The sequence below is a fragment of the Belonocnema kinseyi genome, chromosome 10, assembly GCF_010883055.1.
Source record: "Belonocnema kinseyi isolate 2016_QV_RU_SX_M_011 chromosome 10, B_treatae_v1, whole genome shotgun sequence".
Classification (NCBI taxonomy): Eukaryota; Metazoa; Arthropoda; class Insecta; order Hymenoptera; family Cynipidae; genus Belonocnema; species Belonocnema kinseyi.
In genome coordinates, this window is record NC_046666.1 from 69,348,778 (window position 1) to 69,369,713 (window position 20,936).

At 28.6% G+C, this 20,936-nt stretch overlaps 2 protein-coding genes across 8 annotated transcripts in view; one reads left to right on the forward strand and one right to left on the reverse strand.

Annotated features, from left to right (window-relative positions):
- LOC117181663 (ankyrin repeat domain-containing protein 49-like) overlaps nucleotides 1–14,869 on the forward strand; it is a 15,211-nt gene extending 342 nt beyond the window's left edge. The window contains exons 2-5 of one of the 2 annotated variants that reach the window (XM_033374567.1): nucleotides 8,767–8,826; nucleotides 8,944–9,102; nucleotides 11,755–11,915; nucleotides 13,756–14,869. In XM_033374567.1, the coding sequence (XP_033230458.1) occupies nucleotides 8,958–9,102; nucleotides 11,755–11,915; nucleotides 13,756–14,091 (642 nt within the window). In that variant the 5' untranslated portion in view covers nucleotides 8,767–8,826; nucleotides 8,944–8,957 and the 3' untranslated portion in view covers nucleotides 14,092–14,869. The other variant, XM_033374566.1, reaches the window with a different exon arrangement.
- Nucleotides 14,870–17,069: 2,200 nt separating this feature from the next.
- Nucleotides 17,070–20,936, reverse strand: part of LOC117181388 (lysosomal-trafficking regulator) — a 52,900-nt gene continuing 49,033 nt past the window's right edge. For all 6 annotated transcript variants that reach the window (XM_033373993.1, XM_033373995.1, XM_033373994.1 and 3 more), the window contains one exon: nucleotides 17,070–17,725. In XM_033373993.1, the coding sequence (XP_033229884.1) occupies nucleotides 17,524–17,725 (202 nt within the window). In that variant the 3' untranslated portion in view covers nucleotides 17,070–17,523. The remainder of the gene's footprint in view (nucleotides 17,726–20,936) is intronic.

A 20,936-nucleotide genomic window follows, 5' to 3' on the forward strand; every position in this document is an offset into this window, starting at 1 on the left:
AGTTTTCATTCTTTTTTTCTTGAGCAAGTCTCACATGTGGTAACAGTTGTAGAATGTTTTCTACGTGCAAATTGTTTACATTCGCAAATTGTTCACGGCGAAGAGCAGCAGTTCAAACGGTTGCATAGCAACAGGACGAGGGATAGCAGGAGCCGTGCCGCCCAATTCTAGACCGTTATGAGTACACATGAAATTAACGAAAAATGCGGTCCACGGGACTGCCGCGCGGAGTCCTAAGGGTTAATGAAAATAGAGTTTAGAAAACAGTCTTGCTAGGTCGGGCCCTGTTTACAATTCCCAATGGAAAATTACACATTCACGAGAAACATATTTGAAAATTAGCTGCCCAAAGTTGCCCGTTAAGTCTTGTGACATTATTTCAGATAGATTGTACAGATGCGCTCTGAAGCGCTCCTTGTGTAGTGCACGTTATTCTTACCCTAACATCGTAAACTTTTGTCATTTCACTGTTCTAATAGCTTCAACTAACGGTATAAGCAGACATCTGTTCATCAAAGGAACCTATTGTTTAAACGACAACAAAATATCGACTTAATATTCAAACAAAATGTGTCATATTTTATACTATTAAATAAAGATTCAGTGATATATTAGATATAATGATAGTAAATGATCAGATATTAATAACGTTATTTCATCAAGTAATTTTAAATATTAAATATTGTGTATATTTTAAGTGTAGAAGAATTTTCCGTGATATAACATAACTCTCATGAAATTTTAAAAACGTTACTTTTCCAGATACTGATCATGGAGATACAAAACAGCGAATTTTTATTAACCCGAAAGCAATTATATGAATTAGTCAAAGACAAAATTTCTGAGAATGCTGAAAGCTGCTACGTTGCCATCGAACGTTGATTTGATTCTGATTTTCTAATATACGATCTAATTTTTTGTAATGTAAATTGCATGTCACTCCCACATCTGCACTCCATGCCTCACGACAATAAGGATAAATTCATACCCTCAAAGTCCAAAAACCCCTGAGTAATGGTTTTTGTTAAACAACTGAATTTTAATAAGAATCCTCCGCCATTTTTTTTGTGAGACTAATATTAGATTCGTAATCCGCGACCCCAAAAACCTTTGAAAAATCAATTTTGTTGTAAAGAAATAAAAATTCATAAAAATCCCCTACTATTTTGTATCCGCCATTTTTTAACAATATCAGGTTCATAATCCGTGACCCCAAAAATCCCTTAGTAATCATTTTTGTTATAAAAAAATCAACATTTGTGAAAATCCCTACCATTTTGTGTCCGCCATGTTTTTCCAAACCAATATCAGATTCGTAATCAGCGAACCCGAAACCTCTAAGTGATCCTTCTTTTAATAAAAAAATCAAAATTTGTGAGAATCCTCCATCATTTTGTGACCGCCATTTTGCTTTTTCAAAAACCAATATCAGACTCGTAATCAGCGAAACCAAAAACTTCTAAGTGATCTTTCTTTTTTCATCAAAAATTAAAATTTTTGAGAATCTTTCGCCATTTTGTAACCGCCATTTTGTTTTTTCAAACACCAATATCAGATTCGTAATCAGCGAACCCGAAAACCTCTAAGTGATCTTTTTTTTTTATTAAAAAATTAAAATTTGTGAGATTCCTCTGCCATTTTCTAACCGCCATTTTTTTCAAAAATGAATCCCATAATGATGGCATTAATGAATTATGGCCAGCTTTTTGTGGATTTTGACCACTGTGGGACGGCGTCGAATTCGAACCAGCGGCGGTACGGGTTTGAAGCAAGTTTGCCAGGCGTGGTGCGGCGGCGCAACCGTCTAGTAAAAGATGTTTATTATATAATTTTAAGTTCTTTATAACTTTAAAAAGTATTTTTCGTTTACGAGAATAATGTGAAATTATTCATTATTAATGGTTATTTAAAAACTTTAAACCTTGTGTGTGTGTGTGTGTGTGTGTGTGTGCATTAAAAAATTGTATCCTTGTTGCAAAGAAATTGTTGTAATTTCTTTATTTCCATACGAATAAAGAAAAGTTTGGATTGTGGATCTAAACCGGAAGAAGTTGTTGTGGGTCACCCACTTGGGCTTTGTTACACAATCTGAGAGAAATTTGACGTAACTGGGATTTAAAGATATGATTATTATATGTGGGGCAAAGCCCCACATATATAGAGGTAGAGGTATAGAGGTAGTCTTTTGGCATTTCGTGTTTGCGAAGTGGATCAAAATTATATTTCCCTAGAGCGGAAATATGTTCAAAAGGTGATAATGCTGCAAATTCATGGAATTTAGTGTCGGTTTCTTTGATATGCTCTGAAATGTACATTAATTGAAATTCTCTGTGAAGGATAGAGTTCTTGGTATATCTAGGGGTATTTGTGATACGTCTGAGAAACTTATTTTGCCTGATCTGGATGTGATTGTTGTTGCTTTCTGACGCACCTCCCCGAATTGTAAAGGCATATTTTATGGTGTTTTTCCATTCTGTTGGTTCTGTAAACATTTAAAGTGGATCTATTTTATCTGGCCTTCTGATCGAGAAAATAATTAATTTAGACTTTGCTACGTTTATTTTTATGCTCCGGAGTTTATTCCATATCTCTATGACTTCAAGAGCTTTGCTAAGTAATTTTCAGATTTTTGGAACTGGGTCCGTGTCATGTCATATGCGGCAAGTCTCTTTGCGGTAAATCACATCTGCGGCATCTCTACCTAGCGGCTTCTCTTCCACGTGGAATTTATCACAGGGAAATTGGCATTTCTTATTTAGTTGGCCAGTCACAGGGGTGCCTTCCCGCCTCCCCACGAGACGTTGGAAAAGGGGTACGAGTTTGACCTTACATTAATTCTGTCACCAGTTACTGGGGTGCCTTCCCGTCCCCCACGAGACGTTGGAAAAAGAGTAGGGGTTTACATTATTATTTAATTATAACCTTACATTATTTTTGTGACCAGTCACAGCGGTGAGGTGAGATATGCCGCAAAAATGTCAATTGTTGTGACATGCCGCAGGTGTGACTTGCCGCACGTGACATGATATGTCTTCGATGTCGTTTACGCAGATAATAAAGAATACTCGTCCTAGAATGCTGTCTTGGGACACACCCGCTTGGATGGGTTTCTCAATTGAAAGTGTCTAGCCTAGTTTAATTGAGAATTTTCTGTTAGTTAGATACGAGTGTATGATGTGAATAAGCCCTTTTGGAAAATTAAAGGATCCGTGGTCTAAGCCTGTTAACTGACATGTTTTTCGAAATTGATTTTTTTCTGTATTTTCCGCAAAAATTTTTGTAAGCAGTTAATATCCCGCAAACGAAACGGTAAAATTCCTTCTAATTTATTTTTCTTAATATGGATTTTCGAAAAACGCATTTTGGTATATAGAGCATAGGTCCCCGGTCTAAACCAGTTGATTCCTCATGGCGTCTTATGGAAAATTCGTGTTTTTCGTTACATCGGCTCCGTTTACTCATAGAATAGACCAATGAAACACATGTCACTGTGTGTGTCATAACTTATTTGTGGCTAATTTCATACCATCTTCGATGTTTTCGTCTACAGATCGCGGTAAAGGCGAAGGTGAGCGATGCATCCCGATTACTAACACTCAGAAAGTGTTTGCAATAAACTATTTTTAATTTTTGCAAGTACGTATATTATTTTTCTCTAGTGAATGAATAAAAAACATTTTACTGTTTACAAAAAAATATTGAAAAATGAAAAACCAACAACGATTTTCTTTCGCCGTGTAAAATTTCAGAAATATCAGTTAACATGTTTAGACGGCGGACCCTTCAATTGTAGTCTAGTATTACATACATTTTCGGTTGAATGTTCATTCGGTTTAATTAAAATGTCTACTATTATATTTTATGTACAGAATTCATCTCTTTTGAATTCAACTATTTTGTTGAAAATTCGTCTTTTTGTGTTTAAAATTTATCTGTTTTAGTCAAGAGTTTATAATATTATTGGTTGAAATTTCATCTTTGTTGGTTATAAATTCAAATTTTTATTGAAAATTCTTATTTTTTGGTAGGAAAATAATTTTCTTGCTTCAAGGTGCACTGCTTTTATTTAGATTTCACTATTTGGTTGAAAAATGTTTGTTGTCGTTTTAGGATAATTTTTGTAAATTCAAATTTTTTGTAGCAATTTAATCTTCTTGATTGAAAATTCATGTATTTGATTGAAAATTTAACTGTTCTGTTAAACATTAATTTTGTTAGGTTAAAAATTATTTTTTTTTAACTGAGAGTGAAACTGGTTGAAAACTCGTCTTTTTGTTAGTAATTTAATCTTCTTGGTTAAAAATTTAACTATTTTGTTTTGAGTCAGCAATTCTTATTTTTGGTTGAACTCAACTATTTTTTATTGAAAATTAAAATATCTTTTGATTGAAGATTATCCCCTATTTTGTTGAAAATCCTTTTTTTATTGAATATTTTATCATCCCATCTTTGGTCCAAATTGATATTTTTAAGGGGGGCGACCCATGTAACACCTCAAAAATAAGGGTGTATTTTGGGCTTTTTTGGGGGGATGAGAAATATAACGAATCTTTCCAAATCTTTTATAGTTTATTAAGGCACTTTTGAACTGAATGTTCAGCCGGGAGATGTGAAATTGCCCGTACTCTAGTTTCTCACAGATTTGTCTGAAACGAAAAAACAAAAAATTTTCTTGAAGTTTATATTGATAGCTTCTGTGTGAACAAGAAAAAAGTTAAAAAATAGTCATTTTTGACCAAATGGCATCCATTTAAAAAAAATTTATTTTTACCCAAAAATTTGCATGAAATTCTTTGAAAAATATTTGTTAAGAATTTTTTTCCAGTTCAGAAAGGTTCACACAGAAGACAATCATTTCAACTAAATGTGTATGCAAGGAGAGCTCAATCGGTCAAATACTTCTTGAGTTATCTTCCGAGTAATTATGAAAAATATGAAACCGAGAAGAACGCGTTTAAAGATTTACATTTTGAAAAAAAGGCAGCATCGGCAAGCTAGCGCGAGGCGCACGGGGGCGACTCCTGCGACTCTGAAACTTTTACAGCATGTATGTTTTTGGGATGACAAGCTTCCATTTAAGCAAAAAAATCAATTTTTTGAAGCCGTTACATGGGTCGCCCACTTAAGTTGAAAGCTCAACTGTTTAATTAAAAACTCATGTATTTCGTTAGTAAGTTGTATTTGTTGGTAGAAAACTAATCTTATTTGTTAAAAATGCATGGCTTTGCTTGAAAATTAACCCTTAACTGGCACTACAGGTAAAAACTACTCCAACAAATTTTTGAGCTTGTATTAACCGTACTAAATTCGAAAATATAGACCAAGTGTCGACTTTTACCAGTAATTGACATCACTAACTAAAGATAAAGTGGGTTAGCATAGAGCGGCAAACATCAGCATACGTTGGGCACCCGCTCAAAGTAGACCTTGTAAAACTGTGGAGTATTTAATACCCGTTTTAGCGTCAGTGAGCAAAAAAGTGATTTTCAAAAAAAATTGTGTCATTGATATTAGTGATTTTCGTTCAATTTCCAACGTAAGTTTATCATCTAAAGTGAAATAATTTTTTTCATTATTTCATAATCTCTTGTTTTGTAGTCGGCCTAAAATTTAAGGCGACGACGCTTCCTTCGTGAACAAGCAATCGCGTGCAATCGCCCGATGTGCCATGAGCACCGCGTAGGCCTTTGCAGCGAATGTATAGGTTTGAAAGAGTAATTACAACTGTGAAAAACTGTTTTTTATGTTACTTTTGTATTTTTTATTCCTTATTAACTATTTTTGTGCATTAAAATAAAAATAAGTAATAAATAAAGTAATTTTTTCTTAAAGTGTAGTATCTCAAGAGTATAACCCTACATTTTTAAGTCAAAATATTAAAAATTACGTAAGTTATGAATTTTTAAGTAAAAAACTCGCTTTTTTCTTTCGTTTCACAAAATTTTTTAATCAACTTAAATTATACTCATGACTATAAGGGTTAAAATAATTTTTTTTTAAATCTGTATGCTAAAATACAGTAAAACCCTTCAGTAGCCCTCCCTTCTATAGCTCTTCCGAGAATCGATGCCGAACCGCGGAATAGCGAAGCGGGCTATAATGAGTTAGTTCCCACCCACCGTCAGCCCCAAAATTGACGCTAAAGACGAGTTTCACTGTGATTGTTTTCATTTTAAATTTATATTTTGTAGTTAAAACTGTATGTATTTTGTTGTGTATTTGTCTTCCATGGTAGAAAATTTATTTTTCTTATTTAAAAATTCTATTAACGCTCAAAAGACCGAAAAACTAAGCTCAACTTTGCGAACGCAGTTGTGGTAATAAAACATGTCGCATGTTTTTCAAACTCAATATGCTTATGTTTTTAAGGCCGTTTTACAAGATAATGTGGTCAAAACAATTGCTCGTTTACCAGGAAATTCTATATGGCGGCATTTATAAGAAAAAACACGGAAAAATTTAAGACAACAAATTTTTGCTGCTGGATTTCGTATCGAAAAATTTTGTTAATATAACAAAATTGGTGCACAAACGTGCACAAACATGTTGAACTTTCGAAAAATGGAAAAAAACTTTGAAATTCAAGATGGATGTCTCAAAATGGCGAATTTAAAAAAAAAACGAAATTGTTATTTCTATCCTCAAGTGACAGTAATGAATTTGACTATTACCCAAACAACCTATATACTTTTTTCATAGTTTTTCAGGTCACTTATTACAAATCCGGCCGCAAAATTGCCAAATTAATTCGTTTGAACTATTTATTTAAACAAATGATTCTGAAGAATTAGATTCTTCACAAGATGTATAAGCTTTTCTTGGGTTTTGGGTCCGCTGAGTACGAATCTGGCGTCAAATTCGCAAAATCAATGCGTTAAAACCATTTTTTTTTACAATTTTTTAACAAATAGTTGCAATATTCCCTTTTATCAGCCGTCCTATTTGACGCTTACCAACAGTCACCGCCTGGAGGTCGAAGGAAAGACATTTTTTTTATTTTGATTTTTTTGTAGTCTTTCTTTATTTTGTTTTTTCGTATTTTTTTTTGTTTTTCACATTTAAAAAAATTTGTTTTATAATTTTTATGTATTTTTGCATTCTTTAGAACTGTTTTGAAAAATCTTTCACCTCTTTTTGAATACTTCCTGGGACCAGAATGAACTCGATCTTATCATTGGCTGTATCAGATTTGTGAAATTCATTTGTCTTTTGCGCAATTCATTTGCGCAGTGAACACTAGTAGTAAACTGTTCTTAGGCTACGTCATTGTCTATCCTTCGACCTCCACGCGGTGACATTTGGTAAACGTCAAACACGGCGGCTGACAGAATGGAATATTGCAACAATTTATTAAAAAATTGTAAAAAAAATGGTTTTAACGCATTGATTTTGCGAATTTGACGCCAGATTCGTACTCAGCGGACCCAAAACCCATGAAAAGCTTATACATCTTGTGAAGAATCTAATTCTTCAGAATCATTTGTTTAAACGAATAATTTAAACAAATTAATTTTGCGTTTTTGCGGCTAGATTTGTAATAAGAGACCCGAAAAACTATGGAAAAAATATATGGATTGTTTGGGTAATAGTCAAATCCATTGCTGTCACTTGAGGGTAGAAATAACAATTTTTTTTTAAATTCGCCATTTTGAGACATCCATCTTGAATTTCTAACTTGTTGTTTTCCATTTTTCGAAACTTCAACATGTTTGTGCATATTTGTGCACCAACATTGTTATATTAAAATAAATTTTCGATACGAAATCCAACAGCAAAAATTTGTTGTTTTAAATTTTTCCGTGTTTTTTCTTATAAATGCCGCCATTTTGAATTTCCTGGTAAACGGGCAATTATTTTTACATGAAAATTAATTCTTCAAATTGAATATTCATTTTGTTTAGTTGAAAATAAATTAATGACTTAAGTATTTTTATTTAAAAGTATGTTATTTTTTGGTTGGAGATTCATCTCTTTGGTTATAAATTTATTTTTCTTATTTAAAAATTCTACTATCTGGCTGAAAAATGCAAATTTTTGGATAGAACGTTAATCTTTTTGCTTTCAAATTCATCTGTTTGTTTGAAACTTTTACTAGTTTGTTAAAAAATAATTTTATTTGTTTGAAAAGTTTACTATTATATCGAAAATTCGTTTTTTTTCATTTATTTTTTAAAATGAAAATTGAACTATTCCACTTTTTATTGAAGATGTATGTTTTTATTTAAAAACTCTACTATTTGATTAAAACTTATCTGTTTTGGTAGAAACCTAATCTTCGTGATTAAAAATTTATCGCTTTGAATGAAAATTGAACTAATTCGTTGAATAAATTTGTTTAAGGTAAAATAATTTAAAAAATTTTTAATTTATCTTTCTTAGTTACAACATTATATATTTTTTGTATATTTATTTTCATTGTTAGAAAATTCGTCTTTTTGGTTGAAAATTTATCTTTCTTTTTAAAAATTCTGCTATTAGGTTAAAAATTCGTCTTCTTTATGTAGACATTTAATCTTTTTGGTTTGCAAATTCATTTGTTTGTTTGAAAATTAATTTTTTAAACTGAAAATTCAACTAATCTTTTTTTAACTGAAAGTTTATTTTTATTTAATGAAAATTCAAGTCTTTTCTTAACGACTTAATTATTTTGATTGAAAATTAAGTGGTTTTTATACCTGAAAGAAAAATTTATAACATTCAGGAAGAATTATAAAATGGACAGGGAAAGTCAGGGAATTTTGAAATTATAATTTTTTACCAATCCAGAACCAGATTTGGCAGTTGGCAGCCATGCGGACTTGCGCACTTTCCTGCACATTCTCTTTGGTAAGGTTATGTTTATTTTTGTTTATTGTTCGTGATAACCGTGACAACTGCCAATTGTCAGGTGTCTGTCTTGCGATTATTTTGACGATTGATATCGTGAATATTTGTTTTGAAAAGATTATAAACGAAAAATGTCATCAGATGAAGAATTTGACGATGAACTCGCAGACCTGGAAGATATTCGCGACCAAATTTTAAGTCAACCAAGAGTGGATCGTATGCAAGTTAGTGCATGGGAAGATGATGATGGAATCGACCCGGACCGAAATCCTACAGGTTAGGAGACTATATATTTGAAAAGATATTTGTTTACCAATCATTTTTTACGTATTTACATACTCTTCATTCCAGAAGATGTTAATAAAATTATAAGAAGGATTTCAATATATTCTCTGCTAAGGATTTCGAGGTTATTCAATATTTGAATACATACCTCTTGAACTCAAACCTTTTTAAATATTAGTCTATTTCTTGCAAATAAATGTCTGTTCATCTTAAAATACTTTACTTATGTATTAAATGAGGGTCAGACCACTCTTGAAATATTTTGAAAGCACTTCACACAATTCCTTAAAATAATTTAAAATACTTTGAAAAAGTTCCGGAAATTAAAGAATCTATAATCAATTTTAAAAGTATTGAATTCCCATGAAATCTTATACATATTTTTAAAATATCTTGAAAATCATTTAAATCTTTTGGAAGTACTTGAAACTGTTATAAGTTGTGTTTAGATTATAGAATAGCTGTTACTTTTTATTTATATGCAATCCTTTTGGAAGTACTGTGAAATATCTTGAAATAATTTGATAAACATTGAAAATCACAAAAATCTTGTTGAATACTTTGCATTTTTTTAAATTCGTGGAAATCCATTAAAAAATTAAAAATATCTCTGATTTGTCCTGAAATGTTTTAAACCACATTGAAAACGCTTGAAATCTTTTAAAACTAACAGATATTCTGTAGAAGTTTTTGAAATTTTTTAAAATTCTGTATAGTTTCTGGAATTTATTCGAAATCTATTGAAATCAGTCTTTCAAAATATACAATATGTATATGAATATACAGTTTTTATTATTTTTTTATTCATACACAAATATACAATGTATTTACAAATCCGTTGAAATATTTCGGAATACGTCGGAAACGTTGACATTTTCTAAATATTGTCAAGACTCCAAAAATATCTTCTCTCATCCTCAAAATTCAATTCTCAAAATATTTTTAAATACTTCTGGTTTTCTAGAAATCTCTTGTAATCCCTCGAAATATTTTGTAACCTCTTGAAATCTTTAAAGGTTTCTAAAATTCAGTAAAATATTCTGAAACCCATTGCAATTTTGCTCAAAATCATTTTAGAATTTCTAAATCTCCTGAAGTTCTCTAAAATTAGTTGAAATCCGTCAAAATTGTATGAAATCGCTTCAAATACTTTTATAGTTCAAGAAATCTGAAAAGATTCTTAGAAATATTCTGAAATACTTCAAAAATCCGTCAAATCTTTTTAAATACTTTAAAATTCCGAAAAATTCTTTACACCCCACTGAAATCTGTAAAAGTTTTGTGATCTGCCCTTTTTTTTGTGTGCATTTTTTGCAAAATATTTTAATATTTAACAGTTATTTACAGTATAAAGAAACTATTTGAAAATGCTTACAATATTTTTAAATTTCATAAAAACCCTTTGTAATTTCTTATGTTGGTCTAAAACCACTAACTTTACTTTGAAATTTTTAAAAATTTTGTGAAATCTTTACAAATATTTGATGAAATCCTTATCAGAGTAGATAATTTAAGACCTGAATTTTCAAGAGCAATGAAATATTTTGTCCCCATAACGATCACAAATTAAATTAACAGTTGTAAAAATCGAAAGTTAGCAGAGGATTTAATTTTTGAAAATTAAAATGTAATAAATGGAGCAATTCTAAGTAATTTAAAAGCCAATCAGATTTTCAACAACAGTGAGTGCGAGATTTTAGATTTTTTTCGTCACATTACTTTTTTATATAGATTTATAATTATTGCTTCCTAATTTTTTAAATCAAATTTCATATTTTAGTTTCTTCCCTTTATTTGCGAAAACTTCACTTTTTCACATACATATCTAGGTACATTATAAATGCATTTAAAAATATCCTGAATATTCGTTTCAGAACAATCTGTAGTAGATTGTAGTAGAGCTCGGCGAAAATTATATTTCATAGAATCTAAATTAGAGGGACATTCTCCTTTTTGTATCTATTTTTCTAAAAAAATCCTGTTTTTCAACGGATTTTTAAGAATTTCGAAATCTGTTCTACAATTACAACTTAGAATTTTTTAAAATTGTAAATTGAAGATTTTGATTGTAAAAAATAGACAATTCCTTGTTTCCAAACGTAGGTTGATAGTTTAATTTTTGAGTACGTGGACCCGATTTCAAGATTTCATTTAGATCTCACAAAGTTTTCAAATATTTCGCAAAATTAATTAAGGTTTCACAAACATGTCGAAGATTTCACAAGGATTTTAATGTTTTGAAAAGATTCTCGGGGTGGAAATATATTTTCATAATACAATAAAGTACAATAATACGCCAATGGTAATTTTTCTCGAATTTTTAATTAATAGTGAAATTGCATAATAGTGTCCGAATTCTAGTAAAAACTTGTAATTTGTAGTATAATTAATTTTTTCATTTTATATTATATTAAAAAAAAGTAATTTCAAATTTCAATAAAAATTACAATTAGAATGTTATTGTGTTTTATTGTGATTTATTTTGTTTTAATTGTGTAAATACATTTCCATCAGGGGATTTAAAAGATTTAAAAAAATTCCAGAAACTTTCATAAAGATTTCACGAAAAGTGAGCAACCCCTCGTATTCAAAAGTCATTAATTTTTTCTATTGTAAACTGCAGCCCTCATTTTTATTTATCAGAACCCGATGAAAAGGCTATTTTACAAGCAGCCGAAAATGGTATCCTGGAGAAGGTGAAAAACTTGTTAGACAAAAATCCTTCTTTAATTGAAGCTACAGATAATGATGGTTATACGCCTCTTCACCGAGCTTGCTACGGAAATCACCTCGACATTGTAGAGGTAATATACAAAAATATGCATATAAAACTCATAATATCAGGGTGTCTATCGTACCTGGAAAGCTGGAAATGTGAAGGAAGTTTTTTCGAGAGCGTGTTTAATTTTTTTAATGCAACATAAAATTGATTAAAAATGAATCTCCACTTGTAAAATATACTTAATATTACTGTGTTTAACTACTCTGTTGAAATTTTGTTCTCTTGTAACTATTATCGTTTTTGAGAAAAATGTTCATTTTCAGTTCAAAATTCGAGTGTTTAATTCAAAATTCATGTATTTTGTTAGAAATCGATAATTTTGGTAGAAATTCAATCTTCATGTTTGTAAATTCATACTTCTACTTGAAAATTCAATTTTTGTTCTTTCTTGACTGAAACATCTCTGTTAGTTAAAAATTCAACTCATGTTGAAAAGTCGCCTTTTTTGGTTGAATTCAACTGTTTTTGTTTAAATATTAAAACCTTTTTTGATTGAAATATCAAGTATTACATGTTTCCTTCAGAATTAATATTTTTAAATAAAAATTGAATTACTTCGTTAAAAGTTAAACTCTTTTGTTAAAAAATAATTTTTACGGTTGAAGATTGATAATTTTAATTGAAAATTTACTTGTTTGGTTAAAACATTAGCTCCTTTTATTTTCGGTTGACATTTTTTTCCCAACTGAAAGTGGAACTATTTCAATTGAATATTGCTTCATATTGGTGGTTATAAATTTATCTCTTTAGTTGAACATTATTTTTTGTCATTAAAAATTGAACTATTCAATTTTTGGTTGAAAAATGATCTTTTTTGGTAGTAATTAATATTCTTATATTAGTTGAAAAATGATCTCTTTGGTTGAACATTATTTTTTTTACTGAAAATTTAACTATTCGATTTTTGTTTGTCAATTTATATTTTTCAGTTAAAAATGTATCTATCTTGTTGAAAATACAATATTTTAAATTGAAAAGTGAGGAATTTGAAGCGGTTTAAATTTAATTTAATATTATACTCACATTAACTTCATATAAATATGCACTGAATTTTAAGTATAGGAAGATCAAATAAAAATTTGTTTGAATTATTATTTAAATTCATAGACTTCATAGAGAAATTCAAAGAATTATTAATTATTTTAATAATCGATTTTGCTAATGTATTTATGAATATCTTGCAATATAGAAACTGAAAAAATATTACTTATAATGTTTTCGCATGACTTAAGTAGGCACCTTTAATATTCTTATTTCGAAGATATTCTAACTATCTTGATTCATATCTATTATGAAATTTAATTTCATCAATTGCTTAATTTAATATCTTTAATTCGAATTTTTCTTAAATTTGTATTATTTGAAAGACTTGTTTTTTATCCATTAATATTATATACAAATTATTTTAATTAATGAATTAATTTTCCATTCGAAGATTTTTTTTAAAGAAGAAAATATATTTTTTAAATTATAAAATTTTGAATATTCTTTCTCAGGAATATACTTGTAACAGAATTTACGTAATAAAAGTTTGCATTACTTTTGACGATCAGGAATTTCTTTCTTGATCAAAAACTATTCTAATGTCTGGAAGGAAAAATGTGAGTAACGTGTAACTATTGAAAGAAAGAAAAAGCCAATTTTTGAATTCATCTTCGAACATTATTTATCAAATTACATGAAAGTTTACGTACATCTTCATTTGTTATTTCTAAACAAAGTTATCTGTAATTTTGAAACTCTGACAAATATTTCATTGGTAATCAAATAACCTTGGTTTTAAGCAGAATATAAATTCTTCAAAATTATGTTTGAAATATTTGAGTTTAGGTCTGAGTTGTCACGTTGATTTTTATTTACAGTATTTACTTTCAAAAAATGCAGCGATCGATGCGCAAACACAAGACGGTTGGCAGCCTTTGCACTCTGCTTGTTGTTGGAACAATGTTGAGTGCGCGGCACTTTTACTACAACATGGGGCTGATATCAATGCTCGCAGTAAAGGCGATCAAACACCTCTCCATTTAGCATCCGCCAGTTCCCACAATTCACCCGCTCTTCAGCTTCTTCTTCTGCATCCGGATATAAATCCGCGACTCGTCAATTCAAGTGGCGACACTGCAGAGCAAATCGCAAGGAGAACCGGCAAATATTATCCTCTGTTTGAAGTCATTGAGCCTTGTTTAAACGAAATCTAAATTTCTCCAGAAACACAAGGCATTTATTTATTTTAAGATTTTAATAATTGGAATAACTTGGGTATTCTTTTAATTTTTAGGCGAAATGTTTTTATTTTACCTCGACGAAGTTTAAACCACGTATACGAAGTTGTATCTAGATCATTAGAGTTTTTTTTACTTTCAAGTCTAATGCTGAAATAATTCATGTAGATTATGCACTGTAATCAGTTTCATTTATATAAATTAAAATAAATAAGGTTTTCTTAATTTTATGGTTACTTAATGAACAAGTCTAAAATTCTTCGAATGATTTCAACGGAAACACACTAAATTACCCCACAAAAAATTAAGAACAAAGCGGGGGTTTTGAGGATGTGTAGCGATCCGGGAAATTTGGAAGCTTTGTGCGCCTTGAAAAATACGGAAAAATGTCAAGAATTCATAAATAGATCCAGGAAATCTTTGTTCGTATATATAAATTAGAAAATGCTGTGTTCTATGCAAAATTATTAATATCATAAAATTATACGATTCAATGATAAAAGCGTGTGACGAGTTGAACGTCTTCGATTTATTACCAGTTAACCAGAACCTTCGCGAAATATTTTTTATCTTTGTGAAATATTTATGAAATCTTTGAGAAGTCATTCCAACCTTTGTCAAATCTTCGGTAATATTTGTAAATTGATTTAAATCTTTCAGAAATCTTTTAAATCTTTCCGATATCTATCCGAAATTTGTGTGAAATCGTTGGAAAAACATTGAAATATTTTGAAATATATTAACTATTTTTGACATATTGGGTAATATTTCTGAAATTATAAAAATATTTGGGAAATCATTAAAGCTTTTGAGAAGTCTTTGAAATCTATCTGAAACCTTTCAGCTCTATCCGGAATCTTTTAAATCTTTAAAAAAATAATTTATTTTTTATTGAAATCTTTGGTAATAGTTTTGAAATATTTAGTAATATTTTTGAAAATATACAAATCTTTGGGAAATCATTAACGTCTTTGTGAAGACTTTTAAATCTATCCGAAGTCTTTGAAATCTTTGAAATCTATCTGAAATAGTTGTGAAATAATTAAAATTTGTTTGAAATCTTTGAAAAGTAATTGAAATCATTCTGAAATGTTATTGTGGAATCTTTGTAAAATATTTTTAAAATCTTTGTGACTTGTTAAAAAATCTTTGCGAAATATTTTTTAAATATTATGCAACATTTGTGAAGTAATTGAAATCTTTGTGAAACGTTTTAATTCTTTGCGAAATATATATTTTTTTTAATCTGAAATGTTTGAAAAGTAATTGAAATCGTTCTGAAATATTTTAAGTATCTTTCAAATATATTTGGTATTGTAATATTTGTGAAGTTATTGACATCTTTGAGAAATCATTTAAGGTTTTGTGAAGTCTGTGAAATCTAACCGAAATCTTCGCGAAATATTTGAAAAATCATTGAACTCCTTTTGAATTTTTCGGAAATATTTTTGAATATATTTAGTAATATTTGTGAGATTATAAAAGTCTTTGGGAAATCATTGAAGTTTTTTCGAAGTCTTTAAAATTTTCAGTCTTAAAATCTAAAATACTTTTTAAATATATTTGGTAGCATTTGTAAATTTATTGAAATCTTTTAAATCTATACGAAATCTTTGCGAAATATTTCAAATCTTTGTAAAATCATTGAAATCTTTCTGAAATTTCCGGAAATATTTTTTAAATATATTTAGTAATATTTGGGAAATTATGAAAGTCTTTGGGAAATCGTTTAAGCTTTTGTGAAGTCTTTGAAATCTAACCGAAATCTTTGCGAAATATTACAAAAAATTATTGAAATCTTTCTGAATTTTTCGGAAATATTTTTTAAATATAATTAGTAAGATTTGTGAAATTATAAAAGTCTTTGGGAAATCATTCAAGTTTTTTCGAAGTCTTTGAAATGTGTCCGAAATCTGCTGAATATTTAAAATCTTTGTGAAATCTTTAAAAAATAATTTAAATCTTTCTGGAATCTTTGGAAATATCTAAAATACTTTTTAAATATATTTGGTAATATTTGTGAAATTATTGAAATCTTTTAAATCTATATGAAATCTTTGTGAATTATTTCAAATTTTTTTGAAATACAAGTATTTGAAATATTTTCAAAATATATTTGATACTATTTTTGAAATTATTTAGATCTTTAGGAAATAATTGCAGCCTTTAAGAAATCTTTTAAATCTATCCAAAATCTTTACGAAATCTTTCAAACATCATTGAAATCTTTGAAAATATTTGAAATATTTTTTTAATATATTTGGTATTTTAAAATATATTTGATATTGTAAAATTTGTGAAATTATTGAAATATTTGGGAAATCATTGAAATCTTCGTGAGATCTTTTAAATCCATTCGAAATGTTTGTAAAATCGTTAGAAAAATTTGATATATTTTACAAATATTTAGTAATATTTTTGATAAATGTATGCTGTTTGAAATGATTGAATAAATTTTTTCTAGAAGTTTGTAAAATTCCCGGTAAAAAATAAATTTACTGTCATTCAAAAAGTTCACAATATAGTTACGTCAAAAAAAAAGAATTTTTCCAATAAATTGTTTTCATGTTTTTGTGAACATCAAACTATTTATTTATTATGAAAATTTCCTTATTCAAAGTTGTTTTCTTCAAAATTTAGTTTTTATTAATGTTAGTATTTACTTCTGTAATTTTTTGAATATTTTTAATAGGCGTATGTGAAATGCAAGTTTCTCCATACATTTTTTCAGATTCATTTCCATTTCTTGTATGTTCTGTTTTGAGTGATTATTAATCTGCAGGGCGAATATTTCCTAATATTAATTTAATCTCTTTGAATAAAAAAAAAATACAAAAACTACGAAAAAAGGAAGGATCACCGAAGCACTTGTAATACTTGAAATACCACATCGATCTACTTGAAAACGTTTTGAATAATATATATTTAATAAAAACAGACTTACAGAACAGGCATATAGAAAAAAATATACGTGCAGTCAATAAAAATAATTATGATATTATAAACTATAAAATAATACTTCAGTCCTTTTTTAACTTTTGTACAGTAGGCTCAATTCGATATTATACATAGCTACTAACATCTTAAGACTACTGTGTTACACGACAATGCCTCTAATTATAATTAGGATCACTGATTTATCAATTATGACATTTTGGCATTTGAACAATTCTAACTCTTAAATCTAGTAAATGGGTTTGAAAAAAAAAACGCTTTATAGCTCAATGATAACTTGTCGAAAGTGTCGAAAATTGTATCGACCGGCGAATAATATCAATATAATCGAGTTACGATCGTACGTACCATGAAGACTAATAACAGGTCATACGTACGAAAATAGTATTTTACATTACTTCAGACGTATCATTCAGAGTATAAATATCATTATTATGTACAATATCACTTCATTCAGAGCGAAGAAAGGTTCACGAATTTTGGAGTTCCGTTGTTCAAACGCCTTGTTCCTTCCCAGATTAAAACGGTTGAATTGTCCGTTGCGACATACAAATGATGCTGGTCGAACGACCATGTGATTGCAATTATGGCTCCGCAATCTGCTGTGTCGTTGCCCATTTCTCGAACGAGTCTTAAATCCCAACTACTCCAAAATCTGAAAAGAAAAGAAAAAGTGGTATTTTATTAACTACATAAATAAAAGTTACAAGATATTAAGGGGTGTCTGGAATTGCTTATTCAGATATTGCAAAATAAACTAGAAACTTTATTTTTCATGTTTACTTTAATATCTGTTCTTTATTTTGCATTAATTTTTTATCTCGGCTACCCTAAAAAAAGTATCATTTTAATAAATTTATATTATTACTAATCACAATTTGCATTGATATTGAAACAAATGTATTTCTATTCTTTTGCATTCATAATTTTTAAAAACTCCAAAATCTGAAAAGAAAAGAAATGGTGGTATTTTATTAACTTCATAAGTAAAAGTTGCAAGATATTAAGCGGTGTCATTAAGATTTTTAATTTCAGTCTTTCTAACTTTAAAGTATACACGCACGCGATATTTTTATCGCAGACAATTTTTAAGCTGAAATATAAAAATATTATTAATACGAAAATGTTTTATTTCATAGTAGCTATTATCTACAATAATAGACACGCAAGCAAATTATTTTTGATAATTGATAAAAACTGATATAATATAAACTAAGCTATTATTGCTCAAATGTTGTGAATATTCTTTCAGCCATAATGATTATTGTTTTAAAATACCAATTTTCTATGTAAACTGCCAACGAAACCAAAAATGATTAAGCTTGTTTAAAATCTAACACAATCCGAAATTCTGCAAGATTGTATATTTTATTATTTTAATCGAAAAACATTGAATTTAAATCTAATGATTTTTTGTTTGAAAATATAAATTTCTGGTGAAACCAGCCCCCTGTCACCGAGAGTTGAAAATCGACATGCAGCGGCGCTAGTAGTAACTTTGTTTTAGTTGTTTTGACTGTTAGACTTGTTTTGTCATGTAGAGCCGTTACAAACTCTTTAAAATGTAATTTAAAAAACGCTTTATTTATATAATTATTGTGAAAATGACACAGTGGATTTTTCTAATCGTGCCTGTTTTTATCTAATCGTTTCCATTAATTATTATCGCTCCGGTATGAAAAGTAGGTTATTAAAGTGAACTCAGAGAACCCCCGAAGACCCCAAATAAAAGAGTGAGAAGCTTTTTAATATTTATGAATGATCTGAGGAGAAATGGTTTCGGTTTTACTTTAGAAGAATAATTTTAAATTTGAAAGATTTTAAAACGTGAGTTAAAAGGATATGGAAGACGTTGAAACCATTTTTTTTTAAATTTTTCAAGATGTACCAATTTTTCTGGTAAACTAAATTTTGTCAGGGTGTGAAAAAAAGTTCTGAAAATTTATAAGAAATTTTCTAATTTTTAAAAAGTGGTTGAAGGATTTTAAAGCAAAATTTTCTAATTTTGCCATTTTACATCATTTCAGAAAAAATTTGAGTAAGTTTGATAGATATTTAAAAGTTTTGAAACGATTAAAAAATAATTAAAACTTGTAAACATTTTTTTCTAAATTTTGTAAAGTTCCGCGAAAATGAAAGATATTTTTTCAGGAAGATTTCAATCATTGTCAAAGAAGAAGGCTTAAAAGGTCTGACAAAAAAAAAGAAAGACAGAAAGAAATTTTCTTATATCCGTGGGAAAATTTTAAATAATTTTTTATTTTGAAAAATGAATTATAAGAATTAATATGAAGAAAAAATGATTTTAAAGGGTTTTTCATATTTAATTGATAATTTGTATGCATTTTTCCTTTGGTACTGCATGCTTTTGTAGAACAAAGTTACCACTAGCGCTGCCGCACGGCCGTTTTCAACTCTCGTGACACATCTTTTGCATTTTTTAAACAAAAATCATTATAATTTGGTGACTGTGTGATGTCTTTTGGTGATTGTGAATTCTCTTTTGTTAAAGCTCGTTCGACTTTAACGAACATATTTTCATCACGTATCTCGTCCTTTGCACTCGATGTTGTCAAAAATGCGAACTTTTCTGCGTATTAAATGGATTTTATATTTATTTCTACACCTAGGTCTGGAATTGCTTATTCAGATATTGCAAAATAAAGTACAAACTTTGTTTTTCATGATTACTTTAATATCTGTTCTTTATTTTGCATTAATTTTTATTCTCGGCTACCTTAACAAATTTATCATTAGCATAAATTTATATTATTACTAATCCTGTAAAAAAAATTGGCAATTAACATTTGATTGCACCTTGTGTCGTTTTTACAAGAAGTTAATTTGTTTATTTTCAATGTTATTTTTTACGATTTGAACAAAAACTACGCGTCCTATCAAAAAGTGAATTAGAAAAAATGTGTGGATCTTTTTTTGTGAACAACTTTTATCTATCAATTTGTTGTCTTTCCTTGCGTAGTTTTTCACAATTTAAAAGAAAATGTTAATGTTATATTTTACGATAAAAACAAAAACTACGCATCCTATCGAAAATTGATTAATACAATTTTTTTAGATCTTTCTTGAGTGCACAATTTTGGTCTATTCGTCTTTTTTCGCAGTTTGTGCCCTCTGTTCGAAAAGATTTATTTGTTATTTTTAATGTTGCTTATGAATTTAAAAAACTACGCGTCCCATAAAAAAGTCATTAATAACAAATTTATAGCTCTTTTTGGGTGAACAACTTTTATCTATTTATTTTTTTCAGCTTGTGTCGTGTGTCCACAAATTAAAATTTTTTATTCTTTTTTTAAAGAATAACACAAAAAATACGTCTCTAATAAAAAATTAACTAACAATAAATTTGTAGATCGGTGTTGGGTTCACAATTATTGTCTTTTCATCTTTCTTCGCATGTCCTAAAAACTGTCAATTTAAAGCAAAAATCATTATAATTTGAAAAAGATTTAAAAACTTTCAAAGAATTTAGATTAGGTTACTATTTTTCGTTGGAAATTGGTACTTTTAATTAAAAAAAATGATCTCTAACAGAAAATCCATATATTTTTACAATTTGAGGTTATGTTAACATTTTACATAAAAAATTGTAATTTAAAAAATCCATTTTTTTCACAATTTTAGGATGATTATTCAACGTTCTGCACCGAAATTTGGCCTCGCAAATGAGTATTTTTAATAACAAAAAGAAAAAAAATTTCAAATAAAATTCACATATTTTAACCATTTTTGGCTATACCAAAAATTGGTATTTAAAAATGAAAATTATTGTAATAATTTCAACAAGATTTTGAATTTTTTTAACAATTTTGGATTATTTAAGTATTTTATACGGAAAGTCGTATTTT